Source organism: Haliotis rufescens, unplaced genomic scaffold (genome assembly GCF_023055435.1).
Source record: "Haliotis rufescens isolate VD_foot unplaced genomic scaffold, xgHalRufe1.0.p SCAF_12, whole genome shotgun sequence".
NCBI classification, from domain to species: domain Eukaryota; kingdom Metazoa; phylum Mollusca; class Gastropoda; order Lepetellida; family Haliotidae; genus Haliotis; species Haliotis rufescens.
In genome coordinates this window covers 35731042-35741952 of record NW_025963802.1, presented here as the reverse complement: position 1 = coordinate 35741952, position 10911 = coordinate 35731042, and the positions used below count along the sequence as shown (strand labels likewise).

General features: G+C 39.6%; 1 protein-coding gene and 1 long non-coding RNA gene across 10 annotated transcripts in view; one reads left to right on the top strand and one right to left on the bottom strand.

Moving 5' to 3' along the window:
- Positions 1-4542: 4542 nt before the first annotated feature.
- The window catches only part of LOC124136605 (alpha-1,6-mannosyl-glycoprotein 2-beta-N-acetylglucosaminyltransferase-like), a 97610-nt gene continuing 91241 nt past the window's right edge, over positions 4543-10911 (bottom strand). For 3 of the 9 annotated variants that reach the window (XM_046502575.2, XM_046502578.2, XM_046502576.2), the window contains exon 9: positions 5550-10051. In XM_046502575.2, coding sequence (XP_046358531.1) covers positions 9829-10051 — 223 coding nt within the window. In that variant the 3' untranslated portion in view covers positions 5550-9828. Of the gene's footprint in view, positions 5403-5549; positions 10052-10911 lie in introns of those variants that run through there. The other 6 variants (XR_007220152.1, XR_007220154.1, XR_006861401.2 and 3 more) reach the window with 6 other exon arrangements.
- LOC125378249 lies at positions 4968-5539 on the top strand. The gene is made up of 3 exons (XR_007220155.1): positions 4968-5046; positions 5132-5302; positions 5416-5539. It is a non-coding gene; the product is annotated as an uncharacterized LOC125378249 (long non-coding RNA).

Below are 10911 nucleotides of genomic sequence, written 5' to 3'. Positions count from 1 at the left end.
TTTGCCCTGGTTTTGTTTCTAGGATTGTCAGCACCATACCATGCTCACAGGTGTGGTGCCCTCTTTGTTCTGACCCTTACTTGCCTGCCTGCCCTAATATCTCTCTATTTAAGCAGGGACCACTGGCATAAGGTGACCAGTGCTACGACTATATCTCTCATACTTAGATTTGCAATGGTCGTATTACATTCCCTTTATGCAAGTGGTCCCCATACGTAATTTATATAACAATGTTGTATGTGCATTTTTGTACTGCATTTAGGAGTCGTTGTTGTCTTTTTATGGCTTTATGTATTTATTTACTGTTACTATGACATGGAAGGCACCAACTATCTCACGGGGCTGTCTGTGCATGACCCAGCTGATATGACTCGTATCACACCTGCTGCCAAGGGAGTACACTACTCTAGCAAGTGGAATCTCGTATTTCCCTTTTAGCAAAACACTGCCAGTTTCATGAAGCTAATTCCATGCAATAAAAAATCTTGTGTCAGGCAACCATCAATTTCTTTTCAGTGGTAGAAGAAGCCTGACGTTTTCTGACCATTCTTTACGAAATATTTAACAGAATACTTAGCACCTTCTGTATGGCTGTGATATGTATCTAGATGAGTGTTGTCATGGTGACATGGCAGAATAGTCGTTGTGAGTTATTTTTTTAATTTATCATTCTTTGAGTATTCAAGTTCTGTTGTACAAGACGTGAGCCAAGCTGAGGCGACTGTGTATAGAAGCTGATGAAAACGTTCTTTTATTTCTGATTGAATTTGAATGTTATATTTTATAATCGTGTGATAACTTGATTTGCTGTATCTGACTGTTGTATAAATCCTCCAGGAAATACCTTGGTAAGGAGTTGTACGTTGTGTGTTGGTGTGCTTTGTACCTTTCTTCAACACACCAGTGGGCAAGCGGGCACCATTAAGTTCCGACTCTTCTGTGTGAGGACTGACTGAACCGTCATGCTAGACAACAAATTAAACACAAATAAAAACTCCAAATGTTAAGTCACTTGAGTTGTGTTTTCTTTGGGGATTCGACCACCTCCCTGGTCTAGTGGTAGAGCGTCTGCCCGGAGAGCGGAAGGTCCGGGGTTCGATCCCCGACCGCGTCATACCAAAAGATATTAAAAGATGGTACTTGTTGTTACCCTGTCTGGCGCTCGACATTAAGTGGCTAAAACAAGGACTGGTCGGCTCGGAGTCAGTATACTGTGTCTGAGTGGGGTATTCATGTTAAACTGCGGCATGGTATCTCAGTGAGCTAGCACTATAAATCGGCATCAGTCCGAACTAGTACAAGCAGCCACACAAACACACACACGTACATGCACGTCGCTATATAAGTGCAATAATCTTGGACGCGACGATAAACCCCATTTCACCTCACCTCATCTCACCATCTTTGGGGATTCAGAGACAGAATAGGTCCCAGTGCTTGTCTTAAGATCAAGTGTTTTAGACTCGGTGACTTTGGCGTGTTGGGGTGCCATTAGCAATATTCCATCAAGGTGGAGGACACAAGAAATGGGCGTCGCTCATTGTACTCAACTGGAGTGTCGAACCCGGACTTCAGCATACGAATAAATGCTTTAACCCCTATGCTACCCCACCACCAATGGTTTGGGTCTTTGTTGATTCTGTTACTGCTTTGTCCTAAAGTAAATGTTGTAGTGTATGCACTATAGAGAAACATACCTCATACATGTATGCACAATGCAGAAACGTACCCCAAACATGTATGCACTATGCAGCAAATAGGAAATGAGACTGCCAAAATATAAGTGATGTAATGTAAGTAAAACGAAGACAAACTACATATGATCACGTTTTCCTATTAATGGAAACCAGTTTTGTAAATTTCAGGGTACATTTCCTGTATCCTGTTTTTGACCAGGGTACATGTCTGAAGTAACCATGCCACTGAGTGAGTGAATTGCTGGTCCAAACTTGATATAAAGAAATACAAAGGAACAAGCACCAGGTTAATTACAAACCATCATGATGTAAGTGGAACATTACTGACTGAAGTACTGATATAAGAAATATACAACAATAAACATGATGAAATATAGGTTTATTCATAAATCATTGCACCTGATGGACAGGATGAGGGGCCCAACCAGTACCCTCTCACGTCACAACAAAACTTCTACATACAGTGCCTTCCCGAGCAGCCTTGTTATAATGTTGTGAGAGGAAACTAGATGGTGCCTGTATGTTAACAGGGTCACGATGATCAATGTGGGACAGGCAGCGATAATACTGTACATCATCACAACAGCCCTACATCCTACAGCAGCTGCTGTGGTGACAGCAACAAAATGTCTCGGGGGAGGGGTGGGGGGGCGTGGGGAAGAGAAACAGGGAGTTGCAAGTATTTGAAACTTGTAATATCTATCACGAATGCTTAAGTCTACATATGAGGCGAAACATTTTCATTTTCCTGTTAAATATCACCCACCAAAAGCACAAAAGATTTGTGATTTTAGGCTTCTTGTGTTCTGGATGTTATTTCATACAACACAGAACAAAATACAACTGATAGAAATGATAACCGTTGTCTAAATGACTGACCACTGAAGAGAAATTCTCAGCTGAAACTGCTCAAGTAGAAACAGCTTGTGAATGAGGAAAATCCAGAAATCCAATCAACCAAAATATAAAAAATATATGAGAAAATGACAAAAAGGAGGAGGATCATGTTTACAAAGAGGGAGGGGCATGTTTACAAAGGGGGAGGGGCATGTTTACAAAGAGGAGGGGCATGTTTACAAAGAGGAGGGGCATGTTTTACCAAGGGGGAGGGGCATGTTTACAAAGGGGAGGGGCATGTTTACAAATAGGAGGGGAATGTTTACAAAGGGGGAGGGGCCTGTTTACAAAGAGGTCAGGGGACTTCTCTGATATAACAGTGTTGAAGTGTCACTGACAGATCAGTTTTAATAAGTTTTTAGGACTATCATGATCCTATAAGTGTTACCCTCGAAGTAAAAAATGAAACCAGTTTCCCTCAAATCATTTTTGGGTGTGTTATTGCATTTTCCCGCTTTTCACAAATATTAATTATTTTTATCTTTTTCTACATTATATTTGTGGAATCGGTATTATACCCCCCAAAAACATAGAGCACAGACCTCATGCTTTATATTGCAGGACCACAGGATACTGCCCAGATGACAGTTTCAACATTAAGTAAAAGAAACACTATGATACATTTCTTCATGTTGTTTCCCTCTGTAAGGTATAAATGAAATATTTCAGTACCACGATCAAACACTGAATAACACACAGCATGAAAACAACTCTACTAGCAACCGCCCGACTCAATCTTCACAGTTCCTTCATACTTCAAAAGCAAACAAACCTTCTGGTGTTGGCAATAGAATAACCTGAATTACACAGATAACGATGCAACAAGCAGCAATCAACCAACACAAAAACAAGGCGAGATATCTATTGCACGCAACCTCTGACAAGAGTTCTCTCCCCCTTGTCCTTAAGGGATGCTCAATCTGACTTCAACATTGAAACGACCACACACACTGAATTATTTGACAGTGCATCTTGTACGCTCCATGAAATTCTGCCTTCATACACAAGGGACCATTCATTATTTGTGGATTGGGGGACGATGATTTCCAGTTAAATCATGCAGCAAAAAAAAATCTCCAACCCTGTAATATTCTCAAGTCACAGAGTAGTGTCCCCTCTGTACAAAATTACCCCCCATCCAAAGTTTGAAGTGATTAGTAATGAGTTTCCGATGTGTCATGATATGTACAGCTATTTCTCCCGACCACACACCTGATATGAAGTGAGGCAATGATATGAACAAGCAGCTTCGCATAAATACATACATAACATTAAACACAGGCTTAAAGTCCTTGAATTATATCAACATGCACATTAAAAACTCTTGGCTGAAAAGTTATTTACACAAACAGAGTTGCATCAAGAAGCATTGTTCTATCTTCCCCAGGTAAGGGCATTAACTGACTGAATAAGTCCAGTTTCCACCCTTGCCTAACTAGGCTGGAATTTCCAGGCTCGGTCGGAATGCCACCAATGGCTATTACGAGTTATGTCTCTTCTATGTCCCTCCTTTTGACCAATCAGATTCCACCTCTCATATCACATGCATTTGCTTCAAACAAAATGGCCGTGTCCAATCAAGACAATCTGATCAACATATCAAAATCAATATTGTAATAAAACGAGTCTTACCCCACGAGGTGTATCAAATAACTTAAGTACCTTGATTAAAAGCATGAAATGATATGCAAAATATCTGTTAATGCCCAGATGTTTTGCAAATCCTGAAATCTGCATGCTGATTACCAACTGAATGTCTGGTTGGTCACACGATTTTGATTGGACAATGCATAGAGTGAGTGAGTGAGTATGGTTTTACGCCACTTTTAGCAATATTCCAGCAATATCACGGCGGGGGACACCAGAAATGGGCTTCACACATTGTACCCATGTTGGGAATCGAACCGGGGTCTTCGGCGTGACGAGCAAACGCTTTAACCACTAGGCTTTCCGACCGCCCCGACAATGCATAGACTCATCAGTCCAGCCAAAATGCAACTCTAAAATTCCAGCCTAGTTCAGCAAGGGTGGAAACTGGACTTTTATCGTCAGTTAACTCACTTCCACCCAGGGCCACACAGCAGTCAGCAGGTGCTTGACAAGCTCAGATCACGGCAACACAAAGTAGAGCCCTCAAGTACAACAACAGCATCTTATGTCCTCAACAATAATTATCTGATAATAAAAACTGCTTGTTGAAATTATGGAACAAGTCGGTTGTTCTATCTCATATGATGCACCTCCGAAAAAGTCTTATCAATATGACAGAACTGAAGACTGTGTGAATACCTTAATATCAGGAACCGAGGAGCTCGGTGCAACAGAACAAGTCAATTGCCTACTGATGTGGGAATACAGATGGAGATGCTATTTCTCAGCATTCACCCAAAATGTCAGATTATCATCTACCTGTAGAAATTAAGGTAAGCTAACATCTACCTAAAGAATCAAGGTAAGCTAATATCACCTGTAGAATCAAGGTAAGCTAACATCTACCTGAAGAATCAAGGTAAGCTAACATTACCTGTAGAATCAAGGTAAGCTAACATCACCTGTAGAATCAAGGTAAGCTAACATCTACCTGTAGAATCAAGGTAAGTTGACATCTACCTGAAGAATCAAGGTAAGCTAACATTACCTGTAGAATCAAGGTAAGCTAACATCTACCTGTAGAATGAAGGTAAGCTAACATTTCCTGTAGAATCAAGGTAAGCTAACATCACCTGTAGAATCAAGGTAAGCTAACATCTACCTGTAGAATGAAGGTAAGCTAACATTTCCTGTAGAATCAAGGTAAGCTAACATTACCTGTAGAAGCCAGGTAAGCTAACATCTACCTGAAGAATCAAGGTACTGTATTTTCTTGAGTATAGTGCACAATTTTTTTCCAAAAAATACAGCTGTGCAGAAGGAGGTGCGCATTATACACGCAATAATGAGTTTTGATGGTTTTTCCCCCCCTGGAAAGACATTACCTGTGAGCACGTAACACCGGAAATACCATGTCAACAAATCCATACTGAAGTATGCAAATTAATCATGTAATCACACACTCTGGCTATAAAAAGTGTTCTTTGTATACCTGGACTTATGTTTGTAACTTATTTCATAAATTTTATTAAAAATTCCTTTTAATATTGTTTTAATTAATTTCGGCGAAATCGTGTGTGAAGCGATCGGAAGATTGCACAACTCACCGTTATAACCACATCCACAAACAGATTACCGCTATATGTCAACATGTAGTTCTCGAGATCACGTGCACAGGAGCCTCGACGGTGACTGGTCAAACTGGTTCCATGTGAAAAATGATAACCGGCAATAGCGATCAGCTGCTTCGCTTAGGGTTATAATTATTTTTAATATACATTATTTAGTAAAAACTGCGGCTAAAATAACAAGATATTATTCCTGATAAAAAAAAAATAGTTTCAGATACAGTTTTCCCGATCCTTGCATTAAAACAATGTAAAGTTATATCATTGGGTGTGTCTTGACCGAATCACCGGTAGATTCCAAGAAAACGTGTGTACAGCTGATTGCTGTTTCCGGCTTAGTTTACAAGAAATTTCACAAGGTATTCTTAATCCCTGGATGTAAAACAATGCCTAGCAGAACAAAAAATACAACTTAAACGGTAAATCAACATGTCTGGTGATTTTTTTATCTCTATTTTCAAATTTGTACTGACCAAGTTTCTCATCACCCGTTCATTTACCAGAATTTGGTGAAGGCATACAGTGTAATTATTTTTCTGCGCATAATATTTGAATTATTTTTTTTCAAAGTACTGAATCCGCTAGAGGGGGGTGCACATTATACTCAAGAAAATATGGTAAGCTAACATCACCTGCAGAATCAAGGTAAGCCAACATTACCTGTAGAATCAAGGTAAGCCAACATTACCTGTAGAATCAAGGTAAGCTAACATCTACCTGTAGAATCAAGGTAAGCTAACATCTACCTGTAGAATCAAGGTAAGCCAACATTACCTGTAGAATCAAGGTAAGCTAACATCTACCTGTAGAATCAAGGTAAGCCAACATTACCTGTAGAATCAAGGTAAGCTAACATCTACCTGTAGAATCAAGGTAAGCTAACATCTACCTGTAGAATCAAGGTAAGCTAACATTACCTGTAGAATCAAGGTAAGCCAACATTACCTGTAGAATCAAGGTAAGCTAACATCTACCTGTAGAATCAAGGTAAGCCAACATTACCTGTAGAATCAAGGTAAGCTAACATCTACCTGTAGAATCAAGGTAAGCTAACATTACCTGTAGAATCAAGGTAAGCCAACATTACCTGTAGAATCTAGGTAAGCTAACATCTACCTGTAGAATCAAGGTAAGCCAACATTACCTGTAGAATCAAGTTAAGCTAAGATTACCTTTAGAATCTAGGTAAGCTAACATCTACCTGTAGAATCAAGGTAAGCCAACATTACCTGTAGAATAAAGGTAAGGTCCCAACATAAGACTCAAGTACAGTTTACAACATGGCACAACATGACACAAAAACATAAACTATAAGTTATGAGATTATCTCCTGCTTCCCCTGCTGTAAATACAAGAAGAAATAATAGCCGAGGTGTGAACATCATCTCACTCATTACCATATTGGGCTCTTCTGTCTGGGAATCATTGGCTGTCCCACCTGTCAACAACCACTGTTTAGAGGGGACAATGCTTGGCTAATGGGCAGACAAACAAATCAGATTCACAGCCCTCGAACATGTTCTTCGTCTCCAAGTTAGTTTGTCTTCCAATTCAGCAGTCAATGATTACCCACATAACACAGAGACAATGTCAACGTTCCACCCATGATATCAACTACGACGTCTGGATAGAGATTATTATACGATCATGTGTGTCATACTGATTTTATGAAACGAGTGTCAGAATTCTTGTATTTCCCGTGGGAGAGAGAGGGTAAAACATGAATTCTTACACAAGGTTTCGTAAAATCAGTCAACAATCTTCAACTTTGACATTGTTTCTAGTCTGACATCATTCGTCACAATAAAATTCCAATGATGTCAACAATGCCGTCCGGATGATGGAAACAATACACTGGTGCACGATAATAATATATTAAAATAATAACATGTATAACATACATGAGGGCAAAGAATAGGGTTAATACAAAGATTGCATTTTCCAAAGAATATCAGAATGTACGTTACCCTGAAAAATATAAAGTTTTACAGAAAGATCATGTTTTGACCTGAGTGTGGTTAATAGCAACATTTATCATTTATGTTTTGTCACTGCCACTGTTTTAGACTCTTAATCAAAAGCAATAGATGTAAACATAACATTTTCATCAAAGCTGGGATTGAACTCCAAATCCTGTTCAATAATCTGAAAAATCTCCAGTTTGTGAGATAGAAGGAGTGGTGACCCTTTGAGGAACAACATGGCCACCACTGAAGTGTTGCAAGCTGCTATTAGTATTACTCGATGTTACTGTAACATGTCCATGTTGATTTTTCTCACAAGACTATCGCTCACCAATTTGAAGTACGCTTAGAAAACATTATCTCAAATAAACCACAAAAATATGATGCAGATTGTGAGTGATGCAATGAGCCTGGCTGATGCTAAACTATCATGGCATGTCATTATCACTGAAACGTATGGGTCAAGATCGATCAGTAAAGCTGTTCATTCAGAAATTTCTGGAACTCTTAATAACATGTCCAAATATCTCGTAAATAGCTCGTATTACACAGTTGGCAAACACAATGTATATTTCATCCCAGGAAATTTGAATTGTGAAGCAATGTATGAAACTATGAACTTCAGACTTCTTGGATTGTTCCTGACAAAGAGTGTGACTAGTCATTGTCCAAATACTGTCTCATTGAGCACTAGCTGTACGTCCTCTAGGATCACAGAGATCAGCCAACAGCATGAGGATACCTTTAAAATATAAAGTAGCTCTCGAAACATACATATTTACAGACTAACATCTATTTTCAGAAATGAAAATATTTAACAGAAAAAAAAGTTAAATTATCTTAAAAAAATATAATAAAAAGGAGCCCAGAGACTCTCTTCATTTCAAACTGGAGTAATCTATATTTGCCAACTATTACAGACTTCAATAGCTGTATTACCGGTAGATATATTTGTTTCAGGGTTTTGATGACAGACTAAGTAATTTAGAACAGTTAAGATATTATAAAGAACTTAGGTTTAAGGTCAGAGGAATTATGTCTGCCATATCCACAATGTAACTGAATGGAATAATAATTCTCGGAGACAAGGGCATGATTAGTAACACTTGGATCTGTTAAGGTTACAGCTTTGGGGAAAAAACATTTTGGTTTATACAATGTTAGATAAGCAATGAAAATCTTCTCAACATCTCATCACAGATAAAAACATTTTGGCTTCAAGCAAATTAGGACTTCTTGTTTCCATTGCTGACAGCTTGAAACAAATGCATTATGAAGCAGCTAAAACAAAACTTTCACAGTTGTCCATTTACATGTACACAGCCATTGCAGGTCAAGGACCGACCAAGTACTAAACAGTGGAGGAAGGGAGGGTGTGTGTGGGGGGAGTATGTGTGTGTGGGGGGGAAATTGTTGGTAGCAATTTCAGTCACTGTTTCAAGACTCTGATTCTTTTCCTTCAAAAAGGAGAAGCTAGACACTTTTCTTCAGGACGTTGATCATGTCCAGTGTTAAACTGGAAGCAAAATTAATATTGACAGAATATTCTGGAATTATTAATATCCCAGTCCCCCTCCCAGAATATGACATGGTCGGCCTTAACAAACAAGTCTTCTATTCCATCAGAAAATATTGCATTTGTGATGAAAGAACAAGTAATACTACCAGGCATACGGATGCATGACAAGCTTACACATGCTTCTAGAAAAATACTGAGGGTTGCTACCATTTCAACACAAATGATTTGATCATTCTCTCCGGAACAAGATGACTTCGTTAACTTGAAAAGATCTCATGATAAATTAATCCACATCATCTGGAGAGAAAGCCCCACAAAATCTGGCTTGTCCTGTGACACAACCTCGTACATTAAGATGACAAAATATTCGGATGAAACATTCACCACATTACCGGGTGATAATCATATTATTTGAAATGGAACAATGTTATTGTCAATCTTGTAAATACAATTGTTCAAAGTATATGTCCTTCCTTCTCGGGAGTCCAGCTTCTGAAATCCAAGATGGCCGACTGTGACGTCTGCTCCAACTATCACCTAAGTGTGGTGTTTCTGTACAAGAAACTCAGGCACATTTCATGGTCCCTTTGATCACCCCATCCACCATTAGCTTTGGGGTCTCTTAGTTTGAAACGGGAGTCCCCTGCCACTGATAGCACATTAGGAAACAGAAACTGTTTGTTTTTAGCAATTAGCTCCTCTACTTTCTTCAGCTTGCCCCCAGGATTGCAGCTCTTGCCCTTCATGTGCATCCCACTGAAAGAGAAATCAACAAATTGTTCACCAAGCTGACAGAAAGCTTCAAGACGTTTATCTCAAACCGACTAATGTTGTTGTTTTTGTTTTTTTGTTTAACGCCACACTAAGCAATATTCCAGCTGTATGGCGGCAGTCTGTATATAATCGGGTTTGACCAGACAATCCAGTGATTACTATCATGAGCATCGATCCACACAAGTGTGATACTGACACTCACCATTCAACGATGTTGAAGATCCAACACTCACCATTCACCGATGTGAAAGATCTGACACTTACCATTCACTGATGTGGAAGATCTGACACTCACCATTCACCGATGTGGAAGATCCGACACTCACCATTCACCGATGTGGAAGATCTGACACTCACCATTCACCGATGTGGAAGATCTGACACTCACCATTCACCGATGTGGAAGATCTAACACTTACCATTCACTGATGTGGAAGATCTGACACTCACCATTCACTGATGTGGAAGATCTGACACTCACCATTCACCGATGTGGAAGATCCGACACTCACCATTCACCGATGTGGAAGATCTGACACTCACCATTCACCGATGTGGAAGATCCGACACTCACCATTCACCCATGTGGAAGATCCGACACTCACCATTCACCGATGTGGAAGATCTGACACTCACCATTCACCGATGTGGAAGATCCGACACTCACCATTCACCGATGTGGAAGATCCGACACTCACCATTCACCGATGTGGAAGATCTGACACTCACCATTCACCGATACAGAAGATCTGACACTCACCATTCACCGAAGTGAAAGATCCGACACTCACCATTCACCGAAGTGAAAGATCCGACACTCACCATTTACCGATGTGAAAGAT